Source organism: Stegodyphus dumicola, chromosome 4, assembly GCF_044657685.1.
Source record: "Stegodyphus dumicola isolate Sdum_Otavi_A_Nest chromosome 4, ASM4465768v1".
In the NCBI taxonomy this organism is placed as follows: domain Eukaryota; kingdom Metazoa; phylum Arthropoda; class Arachnida; order Araneae; family Eresidae; genus Stegodyphus; species Stegodyphus dumicola.
This window is the reverse complement of record NC_140771.1, coordinates 69,127,607-69,148,568: the sequence shown is the minus strand read 5'-3', so window position 1 is coordinate 69,148,568 and position 20,962 is coordinate 69,127,607. Positions and strand designations below refer to the sequence as shown.

At 32.7% G+C, this 20,962-nt stretch overlaps 2 protein-coding genes across 5 annotated transcripts in view; both read right to left on the bottom strand.

The window, feature by feature from the left end:
- Positions 1-3,559: 3,559 nt before the first annotated feature.
- Liprin-gamma (liprin protein kazrin) overlaps positions 3,560-20,962 on the bottom strand; it is a 463,459-nt gene continuing 446,056 nt past the window's right edge. For all 4 annotated transcript variants that reach the window (XM_085815044.1, XM_085815043.1, XM_085815045.1 and 1 more), the window contains 2 exons: positions 19,870-19,893; positions 3,560-4,837 (listed from right to left, as the gene is read on the bottom strand). In XM_085815044.1, coding sequence (XP_085671170.1) covers positions 4,673-4,837; positions 19,870-19,893 — 189 coding nt within the window. In that variant the 3' untranslated portion in view covers positions 3,560-4,672. The remainder of the gene's footprint in view (positions 4,838-19,869; positions 19,894-20,962) is intronic.
- LOC146997566 (protein GVQW3-like) lies at positions 9,501-11,287 on the bottom strand. Its single transcript, XM_085815047.1, has one exon. The coding sequence runs from the start codon at positions 10,890-10,892 to the stop codon at positions 10,491-10,493; it is 402 nt and encodes a 133-aa protein (XP_085671173.1). The 5' UTR covers positions 10,893-11,287; the 3' UTR covers positions 9,501-10,490.

Sequence of the window (20,962 nt, the reverse complement as noted above, 5' to 3'; positions counted from 1 at the left end):
AAAAATAAGTGATAAATTATATCTACTTATTTAAACATTGGATTCAACTTATAAAGATGAGCAGGATTATGCTATTATTAGGTGTTTTTTTTTTTTTTTTTTTTTTTTTTTTTTTTTTTTAATATATATATATATATATAAATATGGGCTATTATGGTTAGATTTCTGTTTGAAATGTGAAACAAATACTGAGATCAAATATACCACTGCATGTATGTATTGAAAAGTTAAGCATGTTCATCATTAAGGATAAAAGTAGCTTAAACACATGATGGCATTTAATTTCAATAGATTTTGTTTTTAGTGATTTCTTGATACCAAAGTATAAGCAAAAATATTTGCGGAAGTACTTAAAAATACTGTCAATTTCATTTTCAGAAGAAGAATTTTTTTAAAAATATTTTTGTTGTTCTTGTTAAGTTGTTATGGTACTTATGGATTCTGATATGAACATACACAGAATAAAATGCCTCATGTTTATGTTTTTAGTAAAAAATTATTTTATTTATTTTCCAGTTAGAGATATACTTTGGTGCTAAGAGCTTTCAATGCGATCTTAATTTTTTTCTCCTTCTCAGTTCCTCTATTACATATGCTAAAGATTCAGTGCATGTTATTTTTGAGCTTATCTTGGTGATAGCAATTTGACTGTGTCTTGTATAATAAGACAGTGTCAGTTTAACTATTGCCTATTTAAATGTTATATAAATAACTGTGTGTAAACAGGATTTTAAAATATGAATTGATAAGCTCAGCAGTTTTCAAATAAAGCATATAAATGAGCATTGAAAGCTTCTGTGCATTACAGTGCAATAAGTAATTTTTTTTTTTTTTTTTTTTTTTTTTTTTTTTTTTTTTTTTTTTGTGTTGTCTAATTTAATATTAGCATGTTTTTCAATATACAGTCAAAAGTCGTTAATCCGGACTCGTCGGGACTTCGGCGATTCCGGATTATCGATTTTTCCGGATTATAGATCATCAGTTTAAATCTCGTAAGATGGCATGCAGAAATTCTAAAATTAAAAATATGAAACCGTAATTTATGAAATAAAGAACAATTATGATCTAAAGGGTATCAAAATTTACAAAAAAAAAAAAAAAAAAAAAAAAAGCTTAATATTTATTTGTTTACTTTATTAAACATTTCTCTCAATGTAAGTTGTTTAAGTTGCTTCGTTTTATGTGATAATACTTTCTCTTTAATTCTATAAACAGACATAATTTCTTGTTCAGTTACAAAGTTCCGCTCTTCAAGTCCCGTTAATTGCTGTGTGCCGAGAATACCGACTAACTTGTCAATCGAAATTTTTTCGTTTTCACTAACCTCTCTGTCACATTCTTCATGTCTTTATCCATTTTTTGCAGCAATTCCACTTTTTGTTTGTTGGACATCGAAACATACTTTCGTTTTGTAGATCCTTTGGAAGTTCCAGCATCGGAAATTCTATTTGACATAATCGAAAGTTCAAGTTTACTTTTATAAAATTGCTCTTACAGTCTGCTAAAAATAATAAGCGGGATCCAATTCGAAGATTAAAGAACAATGCAATCATTAACATTAACTGAAATAGATAATTAGATAATTTTAGTTTACACCGTCCGTTATACATTAAACGCGCAGGCGAAAACGTATTCTGCAGTTGCGCACACGCATATGCGCAGTAGTCAAGGTCTTACGCGCTCGCGTAAAACGCCTGTGCGCATGTGCCACCGCGGCGCATGCGCAGAAAGTTTTTAGCTTTGAGGTCCGGATTATAGATCATTCCGGATTATGGGTGTCCGAATTAACGACTTTTGACTGTATATATTTTTTCTAGAATTACTGTTAGCTGCATATTAGTACTTTTCAAATAATGAGCTTTGTATTTACAATGACATATGTACATTAATGTAATGAGTCATTTGTATGAACCAATGCCCATGTGTAATTTCAATGTTTATAATGTTAATATCTGATCAACATCTGGGAAAGCAAACTTTTGTCTTTTCAAAATTTATTGGCATACAGCAAATCCCATACAGAATTGCATATGTCTTTTTGAATGCTGTATTACCTGTTCTTTATCTTAGTAAATTAAAAATCTTTTAAATAGTAATTGATCATTGGCAGTCAAAATTTTTCATAATGTAGCATTTCAAATATCTTAGTTTTTTACTTTTCATAAACAAAATGTTCAGGAAATATCATCTATAAAAATAAATCATTTTGTTTTACCCAATTTGACATTTAATGTTATTTAGAATTTGTATATCATATTCAAGAGCTAAAGGTTGTATTTAAACTGCTAATTTTAATTCAGAATCACTGAGTCATTTTTAATTTAAAAATAATTGAAGTATACTGAACAGCTTTGATGTAGCTTTGGAACAGAAAAAGAACATAAGGTGATTATATGAGAGACCAATAACTCAAAATATGCAGAATTGTGTTTTCAAGAACAGCAGACTGGATTTCACTAAATTAATGAAATACTGTACGAGTTTGGTTTTATGTTACAAAGCTCAAGTAATAAAAGATGATGGTGCTTGTACATAAGTTTTAAATACAGTAAATAATGTAAGGCTTCCAATAGGGTTTTTGTTGTTTCATTCTGGTATATTATATTCTGGTTATTTGTATGGAACTTAGTTAACTTATTAAATCTATTCACTTTCTACTTCTAATTTTAAAATGGAAATATGTAGGAGCTTATTTATTTTCTTTGTAAAAATAATGAAACTGATCTGAATGGGAAATTCAGTGACTTTATTTTTGGTATTGTGTCTTCTTTTATATGATATTAAATTATGCTGATGTATTTTATATTTTGTTAAGAAATTATTTACTTCTGATATTAAAATATATATTTTGAATGTGTATTATTTTTAGAATATTTAATAAAGTTACATGGTATTATTTTATATGCATTTTTTTCTGATTTGATTTTTTGAATGCATTGTGTTATGCTGTTTGGGTATTAATGTAGTTTATACAAAATATACTGGGAAATAAATAATTAACAAAAATTAGTGTGGAGGTTTACAATTGCTGATTGCTCAAATAACACTATAGAGATAAATGCTAGCTGAATTGTATGAAAAAGCATTCAGTTAAGAATAAATAAATAATATTTTTTTTTTTAATTTATACCTATAAATGTCTTATATTATTCTTTTGTTAGATTTTTAAACTTGTAAGTTTTATATTAATTGGCACATGTTGTCGCACGTAGTAATGTATGTTGAGAAAGGTTATAATCCAGCGAGGATAATAAGGGTACTGTTTGTCCACTTCTAGAATATTCTATTTTAACATTTAATATTTTAATATTTATTTTCACTTAAAATACAAAACATACACATTCAGATTTCACATCTATATATTTATATGTTTGCATTCTGAATGGACACATATAAAAATATAAATTTGGTATTTCTCAAGTTAAATTTATTTCATCTATTCTCATTTCATTGTCAGTAAACTTCTTTCACTTTGTTTCAGTAGTTCATGTAAACAGTTCATATATTAATGCTAAAATAGACAATATTGCTAAAAGATATTTTTTCAGACACAATAATATGTAAAATGGAATAAAGTAATTTTATTAGCCAACTTTTAATGTACAAGTGGTATCAGAATCAACCAGCAGAAAATTCACAACTGTCATAGCAACTGTTTCAGAGCTAACTTATACATACATATATAACTTAAATCCTTACTTAAGGCCCTGAATAATATACATTGTGATGGATGCATTCATTACTGTATTATTAATAAATTATATTTTTATCAACACAACATATGCATTTTAGTTACACTATTGATTTTAATCAAGAGCTTTTTTTAATGCTTACATTTGCACTTGACAAGACAAATTTCCAAATATTTATTTGAGATTCAGAGGTAAATATTAAAAATCCACTGATATATTTACAGTGCATTAAAATGATAAATATGCTATTGCAGAACAGAAAATTAAAAATTTTTAATGTTTGTTGGCAACACTTTACTGAAATTTTTAAGGAAATCAGTATCACGAGAAAAACTGCTTCCTTGTCAGTATATATGTACTTTCTTCTTCTGTAAAAATAAATATTAGAATTGTAGAATATACATTATACAATAAATATGTCAAAACTATTACAATTATGCCAAAAATTCATTTTCTGCAATTAACATTATGTTAATTGCATTGAACACTTTAGTAGGAATGAGATAATGTTATCTCTCATAGATTACTGATCTAGTAACTAAAATACTTCATCTTTAAGATTAAACTATAGTTTACAGATATAACTTCCATGTCTTGTAGATGACGAATTGTTTATGAAAGCTCAAAAGTTGTAAACCTACATTACATTATATCACAAAATTCAGATGATTAAAAAGAAATATGAAATGCATATATATAAATAAAACCTAATGTACAGCACAATACAAAACAAATTAAAAATTTTTGGTTTAAATTTGGAATGGAAATTCATTACAAGAAGTTATAAAATTTAGCATAATACTATAGATTCACAAGTTTGTGTCACTACCAATTTTGTGTATAATTGCAGCACAATAATTATATATTAATATTTTTCATCGAAATAAATCGGCACGCACCTTTTCCAGCACTAATAAAATTCCGAGAGTAACAAAATGCATTCATTGCATTCCATAAATGCATCCACCGGAGATTCAGTATTAGACTGGAGTAACAGTCAATGTTTCTACATCGGAATGTGATGAAAACGTTCGTCGATGCCTTGTAGTGTTTAATTTTGGTGACAAAGGCAATAAATGAGGCCTTTCTGCAGCAGCTGGTGGACCTGGCGGTGTCTTTTTTGATGATGTTGATTTCAAAGATTCCTGGAAACACAAAATCCAATGAAACACCAATGTTACTAGTTTTATTTGCAACACATACATGAAAACTGTAGATATCTCAATAAAATAGCCATCACAAATAGAAATAAGGTTTTGAAAAAAATCTACCCTAAATTAATTATGTTTTTACAGGGTATATCAGGAAAAACATATTTATGAAATGTTATGGAGCAAGTAGAAGGGGTATAAATTTAAATGGAGACAATATAAAAATGTCAAGCCGTATCCTTTCAATTGCTATCATGTTGTAGACATTTCATAAAGCATAGTGATTTGATTATTGCAACTCAATGGCTCTTTTGTTAATGTTTCAATATTCCTTGTCCTCTCTACTCCCTGTCAATGATTTGCCACAGTTCGTCTTCTGAACGCGGCAATGACAAGGTCTGCAAATGGCATCCAATCACATCCCAAATGTGTTCAATTGGTGAGAGATCAGGAGAGAATGGTGGCCAGGAAAGCATCTGTACAATCTTCAAAGCATGTTGGCTAATACGAGCAGTGTGTGTATGGGCGTTATTCTGCTGCATTGGGCATTTCCTGAAGGTAGGGAAGTGACACTGGCCTCAGCACATCATTCACTTATCTTTGAGCCGTCATAGTGCCCTGAATATGAACTAGAGGTCAAGCCCGCGCCAACAATAGGTGAACACCACTGCCAAATCAGAAAGGCGCTGGGCAATCATGAAAACAAGCAGTCTGTCTCGCTGCCTGGTCTAAACAGGAAAATTCTTAGCTTATTGATACTCAAGACATCAAAAAGGAACCTATGAACTTTTAACACTTTTAAATAACTGTAAACTCCTAAGAACTCTGATTCCAATGTACTAATTGAACTTACGTACTTAATATATTTATGAACTCAAATTCCTGTGAACTATTCATAAACACTCATATCTCTGCAGCTATTACAGAACTTTCAAATTAGAATTAATTAATTTTTATATATTAGTCTTGCTAAGTAAGCAATAAAGGTGAAAGTCTTCATGGCGGCACAGCTGCTCACCCAGTGGTTTCCTGCCTCCTGTCTTATTTGAATGCACTTCCGGAGGTAGACTCGGGTAAAACCTGGGAAGCTACTTATTAGGATCTGTACCTAGGCTGTCTCTGCCACGATTGTTTAAAATCAGTCTCCACAGGACTGGAGTCATCGCCGGCGATGGCTGTTTCAGGTTCGGCAGGGATCATGTGGTACTGGTTTGTCCATTCCGTTGGTCGTGGTGGAGCTATACAGTCAGATATTGATGAGACAAAAATTCCCCGTTGGTGAAGTTGGCGATTTCAGCGAGCTTTTAAACTGCTTCAGATTTCCAGTGGGTGCCTGGAGTCTCAAAACTGCATATTCATATCCTTTCTTGGTTTCTTCTTGTGGGCGCCTAACGCCAACATCTGTATATCATGACGTAGTGTTAGCAGGCCAGATTGGGGGTCCGGTCTGTCTGACAGTATTTAAATGACTTCGTTCTCCTGTCCGGGGTTGGAGCCCCTGTTGATAGCAGATGTTTTTATCATTCCATTCAAGACGGGCACGTGGAATACGAGTTGCTGAGTATTCCTGTCGACTCAGCTTAGTCTTAGCTTGTCGGTTCGACTGATAGGTTAGCGGCTTCTTGGATCGCCTCTAGGGTTTGGGACGCTTCTGTGTTTAGGCAGCCTCGAGCTTGCCAGGTCTGAGTGTCCCTTCCTTCTAGCTCATTGTCTAATTTGACCAAAAGTTACAACTGGGCAAGGTGTTTTGTCTCCTTCGGTCTTATTTGAACATGAAAATACGTGATACCGATGCACATGTAAGTGTAGTCTCATTCGACAAATTACTTAATCCTTATTTTGTGTTTACTGTTGCAATCGCAGTAATTTGTACAATATTGAACTTTTTTGTGATTGCTTGTTGTTATTCTACATAAAAAAGGTATGTGAAATTACATATTATTTTAAACTTAAATTAACTTTTTTAATCGGAAAAGCAATGATCTGAGCATAATTACTCGAAAACTATTTAACTCCCATGTTTGAACCATTGTCATATTGTTGGCCGCGTAAATTACTAACATCTAAACCATTTTCTTCTAAAGTCTGTAATAAGAATGCTGTTCGTCTTCTACCATTCGTATTTGTTGTAATAAAGACAATTTTCTTTATATTATCCCCTGATAAGCTAATTGTTTCATTTTGAATTTTATTTCCATGGTAATGAGGTACATTTTTTTTTTTTTAAAGTTTGAATTTAATTAATGTATACAGACATGATAGGGTCAGATTTTGTGATCATTTCTATACACTTTAAAAATTATTATTTCTTTCGAATAATTTGTTACTGGAACCAAGGAAGGATAAGTTTTGTTTGGCTAAAAATTGAATGGCATAGATAATTCTTTCAATAACGTCGCGCCAATGCTTGAACTCTAACGATTGCGATTTAGCTCAGTTCAAGCATTGGAGTTTTAAAGTTTTTTAATAAACTTTAAAATTCCGAATCAACAGGTTCATTTTTTTTAATCGTTCTAAGAAATCAGACCAAAGATGCAGGTTCCGAAAATGCATATTATTTTTTTCATGAAATTTTAAGTGCTCATTTAAGTGGTTCCAGTCATTAAATTCAGAACTACTCAATTTTACATTGCTGAAACTGTTAAAAATTTTGCAACAAAAACAATAAACCGAATTTTTTTTCAGCAGAATTTAGAAACCAATCCCTTTTAACTCCTCCGTTGTTTAGCAAGATTCGACAAAATTACATCTAACAAAAATTACGTCCATTTTTGTCTTTTGGGAAACTGGAAACCAGGTTTTTATAATCCAGAACCATTTTCTATTAAGGACCATATTTCTTGAACTTGGCATTTCTATGAAGAATAACAATAGCAACAAGCAATCCCCCCCCAAAAAAATCAGAAAAAAGATAAATGGTGCACAAATTACTGCGATTGCAACAGTAGACACAAGGCTTAAGCAATTTGTTGAACACGTCTGTGGCGCAGGCCTCTAACCTTACATACGGATCAGCATTGCGTATTTTCGTTCACATATATTTACAACATCAGCTCAACTTATGTGAAAAACTGCAGAAAGCATGAACTGATAAAAATCAAACTGATATAAATTGCCGGTTGAAACTCTAAGCTATACCGTTGTCAACAACATAGTGGTGTGCAGAAAAGAATTTTGGATATATCTCTAGATATCAGCTCTAGAGCATCTTTTGGCCCCTGTTGTAATCACAGTTCGAACCTTGTCGTAAACTACACTGCGAACAATAATTTATTCAGTACAAACTTATTAGATATGAAAATTAATTTGTTTTTAATTTTAAGGTAATAAATAGTGTTAAGCAATGTATTTGGTATCCAATGCGTTTAGTATATTATTTCGCTTCACTTGCAGTGTTATTTTTTATAACATGTTATTTTTGTTGTTAACTAGTGCTTACTTGTCTTACCTACAGTCAGCCCAAGTCCACAAAATTCCTTGAGACAAGGAGCTCAAGATATGCCTGTCGTTCGCAACAGTCTTAAGCATCTTACAGGTGACTGTGATTTAGCTCAGTTTCGCTCTCAATTTTGATGGAGAGCACCCCGGGAAGGGGACGGGTTCGAGCATCTCTTAACCCCCTCTTCCCCTACCATCAGCCTCTCGACAGAACTTTCGGCTCGCTACATATTTAGAGTTCCCCATGCCGCACAGACACTATACATTTGCAAACATCCATTCCTTCTCCAGGATTCGAACCCAGGCCCTTCGGCACAGCAGTCAACAATGCTAACCGCTATACTGGTTGGGTGGCTTTTTATAACTTAATTATATGCGTAATTCTTCAATAAATATGTTTGAGTGTGAGTTTTAACAAAAGCACTAAATGTTTGCATATTTAGACAAATTAAAAGATAAAATGTAATTTTTTTTGTTTTTTCATATTATTATGTTAATAATGCTTCATTTTAAGTGTTAACCATAGCAATTTTCCTTTCATATCATCACTTCGTAAAGGTGCTCTCTAAACATTTGTACAACGGCACCATTAGGCTTGGCGCGGACCTATGCAGGGCCTGTTCTGGTAGACCTATTCCATTGAAACTTGGAATATATATATATATATGTTATATGGACCATGGGGAAAAGAAAACCATAAGAAAAATAATAGTCCAAATTTCGACAACCAGGTGAGAAGGAGATGGAGATGCATGAAAGAACAAAAAACCCAAAACTTTATGTAATCGCAGCAGTTGTTGAATGTACACTGCTAAAAAAAAAAAAAAAAAAAAAAAAAAAAGAAGAAAGAGAGGGACAGTGCGACATCTCCCGTTCTACTGGGCCGATTGACAAAATTCAAACTGCGTTTTTCATGTCTCGAAACCGCGACTTAGGATATGTATTAGATTTATATATAGCACTATTCTAACATAAGTATTTTGACACAAAAATCTGACTTTTTCTGAAATAACATGCCAATTTTTTTACATATTTCGATTCTACGACTCAAATTATGCCTAAATATTAAATTTTGTAAAATTTGGTGCGAAATTTACGGAGAAATTCAACAATTTATGTCGGCGCTTTTTATTCAGTTTGCGCCAAAATTAGTTCACTTGGCGAACTTCTTAATATGTGGCAACCTATTTTCATTTCCATTTTTACATAGTGCGTGACAGGAAAAAAAGAAAATCGTTCCTTCTTTCAAATAATATTCTTTATCTTATATTTTTAATTATAATTGTTATTAATTTTAAGCATTTTTTTTTCTTTTTCGAATTTATTTTAATTGTTTACGTTGCATAGTTTCTTTCAAATAACTGTTTTAAAATTTTCTATTTACTCATTCGAACTGCGTAGTTTAAATCAAAGGCGCATCGTTTATTTATTTTTTTCAAATAGTTTTCTTTATACTATATTTTTAGTCATAGTTACTATTTTAGGTAATTTTTAGACTTTTATTTTAATTGTTAGTGTTGCATTGTCTCTTCAGATAATTATTTTAAAATTTTCTATGTATTCATTCGAACTGAACATTTTAAATATACGAGGGGTAATCCAAAAAAAAGTTTACGAGGCAAATGAAAAAGTATTTATTAACAATAGAAACAAGATACAAATGGGAATCAAGAGACACATCTGAGCTTCACTTTTCCACATAGTCGCCAAACCTGTTTAGGCATTTGTCAGAACGTTCGACCAACTTGTTTATCCCGTCTTGGTAGTAATCAGGGCCCTGCTCATTGAGCCATTTCTCGGCAGCTGTTTTCACTGAATCGTCTGAGGTGAACCGTGTTCCGGATAAGTATCGCTTCAACGCCGGAAAAATGAAAAAGTCACTTGGAGCCAAATCGGGGCTGTATAGGGGGTAATTCCAGACCTCCCACTTTAACCTTTGCAGCAATCTGGCGAGCTGTATGGGGCCTGGCATTGTCATGCAGAAGAATGACGCCTTTGCTCAGTAATCCAGGCCGTTTGCGTCGGATGGCTTTACGCAATTTCGTTAAGGTGGCACAATAACGATCGGCCTTAATGGTATGGCCACGCTCCAAATACTCGATTAAGATAACACCAGTCGTATCCCAGAAAACGGTTGCCATCACTTTACCGGCAGAGGGTGTGACCTTAAACTTCTTCCTCGTCGGTGATCCAGCGTGTTTCCACTCCATCATGGCTCTTTTGGATGTGGGGGTGGAGTGATGAAGCCATGTTTCATCACCGGTAACGATGCGATCAATGAAGTGTTGGCCGTCTGAATGGTATCGCTGAAGAAATGTGAGGCTGCATGCTCCGCGGACAACGCACGTGGAACCCAGCGGGCACAAACTTTGGAATATCGCAACTCATCGGTTACGATACGCTGAACCTTACCATAACTCAGGTCCAACTCTGAGGCAATCTCACGCACGGTTACTCGTCGATCCCTTTGGATGATTTCTTCAACACGTGCCGTGTTGATATCTGTCCTTGAAGAACTTGGACAGCCGCTCGCTTCCATATTGCGGTTTTCCACATGCTCCCGGCCCGCTTGATAAGAACGACACCATTTGGCTACCTGTTGTCTACTCATTGCTTTGTCCCTTTATACCTCAACGATTTGTCTGTGAATTTCGGATGCGGCCACATTCTTGGCCCATAAGAATCGAATTACGGCTCGCACCTCTATGCGAGACCACTTTTCTAGACGTCGTGCCATTACTGTCGCTCTTAAGTGTCTGCGTACTGACGCTACTTACTCGTAGAACCGCTGTAGGACAACTAGCGCCATCTGTCAACCACCCTGAGTAAAATATTCGCTCCACAATTATTACGTTTCAAATGCTTCTGCTTGTAAATTTTTTTTGGATCAACCTTCGTATTTATTAATATAAATTTTCCAGAATTTGATTTTATTTATTTAAATTACGTTTCTTTCGGAAGAATACTTTGTAACCCAGACTACGATGCATTTGAAAACTGCATATATTAAAAGAGAAAATACAGTAAAGCACACTTAACGCGCCTTTCAATGTTCTGTTCAGAAAAGATATATATAAATAACAGAGATGTATAACCGACATTTTAACTTAGGATGACTTGCATTCACTGCTGTAAACAGTTTTATCATTGTGCCCATTACTTTACACAATTTTATCCTACATTTGGTTTCTTAAAATGTTATTCATATTTTATTCAAATATTTTATTTTTGAAATCGCAAGAATCAAATATCAGAAGATTAAAAAATTTTAAAAAGTACAAATACTAAATTTTACGCAAAAAAGTATTTTTTCTTCTCTTTTTCTTCAGGCATTCTGCTTCATTCTTACTCTTTTTTCTTTAGGCATTCTGCAAGCATATTAAAAAGCATCCAACTTTTCGAAGCATCTTGGTATTTCTGACAATCATTTTATCGCCCTGACAGTTATCGCCTTCCATTTCATAAAGGCCCACAAACGGTCGAGCGGTAAAGTCGCTGAACACTGATTGTCGACTCCGTGGTTCGAATCCCGGTAAACGGGCTGGTTGCATGGACGTTTTCGTGGATTTTCTCATGTGTAACGTGTATGCCAGCTGGTTTTCCTTACAAATTTCTTGACAAAGGCATCCTTCCTCTTAGACAGATAGCCCTGCTTTGCCATAACTTAATAATCCAATTCAATCCATTTCATCAGAGACTTTTGCTGGTTTCCCTTAGAAAGTTCTTCACGAAGTATTTCGTCAGAGCCTTTATCAGTCTTTACAGGCTAAGCATTATGAAGGTATGAGATAAAAGGAAAAACTGGATTGATCAAGAGGTTTTGGTTTATTTAATTATGACAAAGCACACTAGGGCTATCTGCCTAAGGAAAGGGATGCCTTCGTGGAGGACTTTCTAAGGGAAACTGGCTCGTATACACGTTACACATGGGGAAAACCACGAAAATGCCCATGCAGCCAGCCCGTTCGCAGGATTCGAACCTCGGACCGAACTACCAGTGTTCAGCGACTTTACCGCTCGGCCGCTGTTTCATCAGGAGAAAAAAAAAGTCTTTAGGTGACATCCACATACATCACTGGATAAGCTCCTGAATCTTCAAATAATTCGACTGAGAAATCATGTGATTCTCCGTTTATGATACGATATAATGTTCTATAACGTAATTTAAATTTATACAACCATATAGTCTAAAACCAGTCGCTCTTCACTTTAATGTGCAATGATATCGTTTTTATCTTTTCTGTTAACCACAAGCTCATTTGATGGTATTTGGTGTACACGTCCAAGTGTTTTCTCTTTGAACATCTAAATACTTTGAAGTATCCTGAAAGTATCTTCAAAAGCGTCCAACTTTTTGAAACATCTTGGTATGTCTGACAGCCAAATTTCCCAGCAAATTTTTGCTTACTTTTCTCCCTAATTTTCTTCTTTCCTTCTACAGTTATTTTCTGTGCTTACACAAGAAAATTGATATTTTTTAATACTAGACTTCCATAAATTTTGCATTCTTGTCAATTTTTTAAAAATATTAATTACATGAATTGCGTTTCAGCTGAAGACAGCTTTTCATTTTCTAGTCATTTTAACTACAAATAAAGTTTAAAGCGAGGTCCAAAGGTTAAATATTTTAATTAAAAGATTTTTTGCTAAATGACAAAGAAATAAAACAGACCAGCAGTGTTTATTCGGTACCACCGAGTAACCCGATTCTTATATCGGCTGAAACAATCTAAATCGTATTAAAGATCATGTTTTTATACAATCTATAACGCGAGAGAAAAATTAGCTTCTTAAAACATTCTTTTTAAGAGGATCAATACAAAATTTTATATTTAAATATATATTTTTAAAGCCAGGACTTGAACCAAACTGTCAAACTTTTAAAGTTTAGTTTACATGGTTGTTATAATTAAAGTTCCACTTTGAAATGCATAAAACTAAAACTACCGGACCAAATGTTATCACACTTGGGAATCGTGTAAAGGAGATAATGGGAATTTATTTTCCGCGGGGAAAAAAAAAAAAAAAAAAAAAAAAGAGTTAAAAAATCACCACCAGGGAAAAAATGGCGCTGTATGCAATATTGTTAAATGAAGTAAGACATAAAAACATCGATTTAAAATGTGTTTAATCGTTTCCGAAACGTGTTACAAAGCATGTTCAATGTAGCGTCCAGTATTTTCCGAAAGCAAGTTAAATCCTGTTACTGCATTCTCAACAGCAGCTCTTAACATATCAGGAGGAATGTTAAGTACATGTCGATGTATCACATTTTTCATTTCTGCCAAATTGTTTAGATTATCACCCTAAACAGTGCTTTTGAGATAACCCCATAGCTAAAAGTCACAGAGGTTGAGGTCTGGTGGGAAGGGGGGAAGTGTCGGCCTATAAGACGTTCATTCGTGAAATGTTGCCTAAGTAACTGTGCGACACATGTGAGGTGGGGCTCAGCCTTGCATAAAAAGCGTAGTGTCTAAAATGCCACGTTACTGCAGTTCATGTGTCACGAAATGCTGTCATTCCACGCCAAATGGTGTGGAATGACTGCTATACAATCGAATGCAGTAGGAGAATGCAATGGAACTAGGTAGATAACATGAGGAGTTTCTTTGGCCCAAATCGATTAAAAGCGTTTTGAATCAGTATCTTCATGTTTTAGGGCCGAATTCAGGCTTCAAAAATTACAGATTAGCGATCTGTAAGAAAACAATTTCCAGATTGTACGCACTTGTGCGAGTGATTTGCGATCTCACATTTTCTAATCTCTAATTCGTGGTTTTCACGGATGAATTTCTCCCTTACACGGATAGTGCACTCGACTTTTATCGAATTTAACGCCTTTAAATGGTAATTTGCTTACTTCAAAGTTTCTTAAGAGTATAAAACATATTAAACCCGTGTAACAAAAGGTTAAGTTAGATTTCGACCCATATTTCGTTTAACAATGTTGCATACAGCGTTATTTCCCCCCTGGTGGTGAGGTTTCGAACTTTCTTTTTTTTTCACGGAAAGTAAATTCTTATGACCTCCTTTACACGGTTACCAAGTTTGATAACATTTGATCCAATAGTTTTCCTTTTATGACCGTTTCAAAGTGGAACTTTAAATATAACTACCCTGTATATTATTAAATTTTAATTGAAGCTATGCGTTATATGTATAACATGCGTAAGATTTTTGCTTTTATGGAAAAAATAAAGAATCGAAGCAAATATACTTCGGATAATGGACGAAATCTGAAAAAATTTCCCACTCCTTCCGAAAATAAAATATTGAAACTTAGACCTTGAATTTATTGGATTATTGAAATATTCAATTTGACTTATCTTCTAATTCCTAGCTCCAACAATAATTCCGTCAAAAATTCCGAATTACTGAAGCTGAAGTAAAAGGTTTCGTATATATTCACTGTATGTTAATAAAGTAATCAGAGTGTAATAAAAATACATTAGAGAATTTACGCTGACCCAACTTTTTGTCTGAATGCACAACATGTAACGGAAGAGAAGGCTTGTAGAAATTTGTTTTTGACATGTCTCTAAAAATAGATGTCATACTCTTTTTGTCTCTTCAATGTCAAAAAACTTTCCTTTGAGAGGCAACTTTAGTTTTTGGGAAAAAAAAAAAAAAATCACAAGAAGACAAATTTAAAGAACATGCAGGACGATTGAGTACACATACTTATTTTCAGAATACAAGCGGTTCTCCGATTGGTTATTGAATAATGAAAAGATACATTGTCATGCCATACAAAACATTTGGTATACGTTTTCTGACTGAATAACCTAAGATTAAAAGTTCATCTGCTTAATTCACAGCCATTTACAAGTCAACTACTCGGGCAATTGTAGAATCGTTTTGATTTTGAGCTTGTAAGACACTGGATTTAAACACTTCTTTAATCTTCCGAGAACATCACTCATATTCCAAGAATATTAAGTGAATACAATTATTGCAAAAGAAATTAAATATTCACTTGGACTACGACTTGGTAGTTTACTAACGAGTTAGCAAAATTTAAATTCTGCTTTTTGTGTCTAAGAATACAACAATATCTTAAATATTTACAAATAAAATATTAAATTGGAAATTTAATTAGAGCCTCATCAGTTGCCTAGCATTTGAAGATTGTTAAATACCAATTGTTTGTTACGAAGTCTAACCCAGGCTGCATGGTTGGTTTTCGTAGTTTTTTTTTTTTTTTTTTTTTTTTTTTTATTTTCTCTTTACAAAGATTCTCTATGAAAGCATCTTAACCAAATAGCTCCCATGTTCTTTCTATGTCCAAATAACCAAGTAACCCAGTTTAAGCGCGATTTCCAAGTGAAGTTACTAGCAAAACTCGAATACTTATTAAAAATCTTGTAGCTTGCCAATCGGGAGTAACATGAAAGATACGGCGCCAATAATTGAATTGCTGTTACGGTACGCTGTTTCTAAACTTAGATGGTCATTCCTTAATTAAATATAATTGATTTGTAACTTCTATTAAAGCTGACGATAAGAATTGAAATGCAAATAAACAATATCGCGTACAATCTTGATTAATATAAAATTAGAAATATTTCCATGCGGACAGAAAGTTTTTTTCAAATATTTGCAATTACTTTATAAGAAGGATTTATTAATAACCGTAATAATTACTTATTATATTACTGATGATTAGAATTCAGTTCTTGACAATTACATTCTAAATTAGAATTTTAAGGATATAATGAAAATACGCTACGCATAAAAATACATTTTAGGATAAAAAATGAGTTGATTTTTTATGTTTAAAAATTTCTTAAATTCATTTAATAAACATCGTACCCCTGTTGTTAATTGAATCCAGAATTTGGTGTCGTTTATATAACTATTCTTACTTGTCCACAGAACCTGCTGACTTATCCAGCCATTAAGTAGCTGCAGATCATTTCTACATAACCATTGAACTTCCATTAATTCGGTCTCTAGAGGGTTGCATGTTGATATCATAATTTGACTTTATAAATGAATAATAAATTTATAATGAATTTATAAAAATGATTATTCTAAATCTTATGTTTCTATAAAAATATACTGTTCTTTAAAAATATGGATGATAGTATCAGCCGCTCTTTCAGCCACTTCATAAGCAACAGCTTGTTTAGAAATAAATTATGCAGTTAATGTCATAAAATATTTTCGTAAAATTCAAATACACATCAAAAGTTCTCAGTTTTAGACAATTCGATTTAAACGAAGTTAAAGTAAAGTAGCAGACGATAAAACGCGGAAGATAAAAAATTACTCTTATAATTTTTTTTTAAAGAAGAAAGAGAGAAATTAAAAAAACAGTTAAAAATTTTAATAATATCATCTATAATTAAAAAAATAGCTTTTCATATAGTATTAATACATATTTATTATGTATCATTGAGGGAAAAAATTTCATATAATTAATTCTCCGTAAAATTTCACTTGAAATTTAAGGTTAAAAATAGCTGTGGCAATTCACTGTAACAAAAATCCATAAATCACATTTGGCGTTATTATCGCACAAAAAAGATGCCAAATTTCAAAACGCGAAAATATGTAAATTCGTGTATATCTTAGAAAATTTTGAATAAAAAAGTCTAATTTTTTGCAGGTATGCTTAGAAACACACTTACTTTAAGATGATGGTAAAAATTTTACAGGTTATAATTCAAAATTTTTTTCGAAAAATTATTTAAAAATAGATATTTAAAAAATAAAACACAAAAAATTGGTAAATTTTATTTGGAATGAACCTAAATTTCGAAATGTGAAAGGAAAAATAATAAAAGTTTAATAAAAAAAAGAGATATTAATAAATATTTACCAAATTCAATTAACATTAAGGAGCTGAAATTTTGAAAGCTAATATTTTAAAAACTACTCGTACGATTTTTACAAAACTTGGTATTCTGGCATAATTTGAGTCGTAGATTCGAAATATGGAAAAAAAATTGGTATGTTATTTCAGAAAAAGTCCGATTTATTGTCAAAATACCTATGTTAGAATAGTGATTTATATAAATCTAATAAATATATATATTAAGTCGCGCTTTCGAGACATGAAAAACGCAGTTTGAATTTTGTCAATCCGCCCAGTAGAACGGGAGATATAGTGCTGTCCCCCCTTTTCTTTTTGAGCAGTGTACATTTCGTTTGCGTCAATCATATGTTCAAAGAGTGTTCAACTGTAGCGCGAAAAGTTTCTGAATCAGTTGCAGCAATATGATGTGTTAAGCTTGCTTTCAGTTCAGGCACAGTCAGTATGCTTCTTCCATAAACACAATCTTTCAGGAATTCCCACAACCTGAAGTCACAATGATTCAAGTCTGGAGAATGAGAAGGCCAATCAGAAAACTTCTTGAAATTACTAAGTATATTCAATGTGGGCATGAAGCAGTGCGTTCAATGGTCTGGCAATATGGGGTGGTGCATCCTCTTCCATGAAGACAGCAGTCTTTAAACATTCTCGCTCTTGTAAGGCAAGAATGACTTGATGCTGAATAAATTTGCAGTAACAGACAAAGAGGAGGCCTTTGAGGGTCCTGAGGAGTATTCTTCTCAAAGAAAAAGGGCCCAAGAATGAAGTCAGCAGTAAAAACTAATGTAATCAAAATGCAGTCCATTCATGCACAACATAAGGACTCTTTACAACAGATCGCCGAACCTTTCGTATTGTCGACCAAGGGGGGAGACATATCACATGAAACCGAACACTTGTCAAAGAATACTGGGATCTCGATACTCCCTCGGCAACAGCAAGAGCGATTTTAATAGTTACATTCAAAATTCCTTTCCGTCCTTTTCCTTTGAGCAAACACAACTCCCCTGTTTCTTCAACTTTAGTAAACATGTTTTTCAAATCCTATCTCGACATAGGCCCTTTCCATAAGCCTTTCAAATGTCGATATTCTCATAGTCCAGTTGAAAAATTACTACTATTCTGATAAAATAACTTTATCAGTAAAGCTGGATATTTCATCTCTAAACGCACGTGAAGAATGATTTTACGGTATTGACTACTGACCTTTTTTAAAACTCTCCAAATCTGCATAACTTCGTTTCTATATTGCATGAAATGTGCCACCTGTTGGCCTAAATTAGTACCATTAATTATCATTTCAGATTTCTTTTCCCTATGGTGCGTATACCATGTATGCCAAATAGGTCTACCAGAACAGGCTTTATGTGGGTCTAAATAGGGGAACACCCATTAAAATATGCAACACTAAAAATCTGATGAGGACACCATATCACTTCCTTTTCCGCCTATTAAATTATACACATTTTTGCAGTATATATCATTTAAACTTTTTGCCACCAATTTCATTATAGATATATTTCTCATTCAATTAATTAAGTTCTCAACTCGCGGAAAGACAAAAATACATAAAACTCAAAACATCTCATTAAAAATTGCACACTACAGAAAAACATAAAATATTTTTAAAAATATATACGATTAAAATTACAGTTTTTACGCAAAAACAAGCAATTCGGCCAGCGGGCAAGAAGGAGACATTTCGGCGCACAAAACTGAAAGTTTACTTTTGGTTCCACTCATCAGAAAGACATTGAAGGTGCAGAAACTGACTTAATTCACTATTGTACTAAAACGTCTCAAATGGCAGTTATGTTAGGCTGAGTAGCACTTGAACAATATTAAGTTGTTGATAATTATACAGCTATTGCATGCAGATTAACTAAAGGCATAAAAACGTTAACTGGCACATAAGAACAACATAATTCAATCGCTTTTAAAGCAAAAAAATGCACTTTTTACCAACATATAAGAATAAAAAAAACCCTGAGCTCACACAGCTGGGTAACATAGTGAGTATACATACATACATATATATATATATATATATATATACTTTTGGTGCCACCGATTGCAAACAAAAAGGAAGGTGCAGGAAGAAGGTTAATTACATGTTATTACAGTACCATGCACAAAATTTCAACGTTCTGAGACTACTCATTTTTGATTATGGAAGATACATACGTAGGTAGGTACAGATGTCACGAAAAAATATCTTCTGAATCCATTTTACAATCTGTTTTTGGGAAAAGAGTCCTTTATTATTGTTCGTCGAACAGATGCCATGCAAAAACATCGCTGAAATGGATTCAACAGCGGTCAAAATGGATATTTTTGTCGTAATATGATAATTTTTTGCGATTACAATACTTCCTTTACTCCGTAAAAGGCAATAAAAACCATGCAAAATATTAATGTTTCCTATGTTTGAAAATAATGTTAAAGCATATTAAAATATATTTCAGAAATAAAAAATGACTATTTTATATATGAGACGTTTGCTTTAATGCAAAAAGTGTAATTTATGTGCAAAAAGTGAATTTTAAAAGTTAAGACTACGGAACTCCTGTTTTGATAATTGCACTACTGATTCTATTCACTTATTCATTATACCTTCTACAATCTTTATGTAATCTAAAATAAAATTATGCATTTACCTAGAGCTGATTTACAAGTTGTATAGTCGATATTAAATATAAACTTTCATGTTTTATATTGAGTACAAATATAAAGAAGGCAAGATAACACCAAAATTAAAAAGGTAACATACCTGCGAACTTTTCCATGTTGAAAACTGAAATAAAACAGAAATTTAGGAAAAGAAATAATTTACAGCATATACTTATAGTTAAATGATTCAGCACTTTATTATTTATATATTTCTGGTATTGGCATTTATAACTGAAAGATTTCTTAACATTCAAATAAAGCTTTTCATTCAGGTTAAAAAAGGTTTGTATCAAAATACATCTTATTAATGCTACAGTATAAACTTTTACTTATTATGGCTGACTGAAAAGTTTTTAAAACAGCCTCTATTTCCCTTTCCCTTTCCCAGAGTTAGCTGTGGCAGTCTTATACTGGGCTTTGGAAAGACCATATGTCTATGTGTCTGAATCTGCATTTACACAGCCATGGCTTTCAATATTTGGTCATGATGAAAATAGGCACCTTGTATGTTTCAGTGTGGTAGCTGAGGAAAGTGCGAAAACATAACACAGGTGCAAACAAATTTTGCATCAAACTTGTACAAGTACACATGAAACATCAGAAACGTCTTAGGATACATGTGTTGGTAAATATTTGGCTGAACTTCAATATTTTAATGTTGGAGGCAATGCAAGATGATTCTGGAACTTCAAACATGCTCAGTTAACAAGCATATTTTTGGCCGGCTTTCTACTGCAGTTATGGAAATAAACATTGCCAACCCAGAGAGGTAAACAACTATGAAAATCCATCTGGTGAACTAGTAAGGATGATAAAATTGTATTTACTTGAATAACAGTGTTTCCTTTGCTGCAGGACAATAAAGAGTACTTAGAGTACCTTAGATCACTTAGAAAATCATCCAAGTGATTTTCGGGCATTTTGAACACAATGATATGGGCAGAAGTTCCCTTTAGATGAAGATACTAAATTATCACTGCTCCAGAGACAAGGGATGTCACATATATATTCCATTTCATCTTTTTGAATCATTCATAAAAGTGCAAAAAATGTCATTTAAAGTTAACAAAGCAAAAAAAAAAAAAAAAAAAAAAAAAATGCATTTAAAGCAAAAATGTTATTTAATGCAAAGGATTTTATTTTGAAAACGAAAAAAATATGAAGCCATAAAATCATCTAGTTCTGAATGAAAG

Coding starts and splice junctions, on each gene's coding strand:
- LOC146997566 (XM_085815047.1), bottom strand. CDS start 10,892: ATGAGTAGACAACAGGTAGCCAAATGGTGTCGTTCTTATCAAGCGGGC.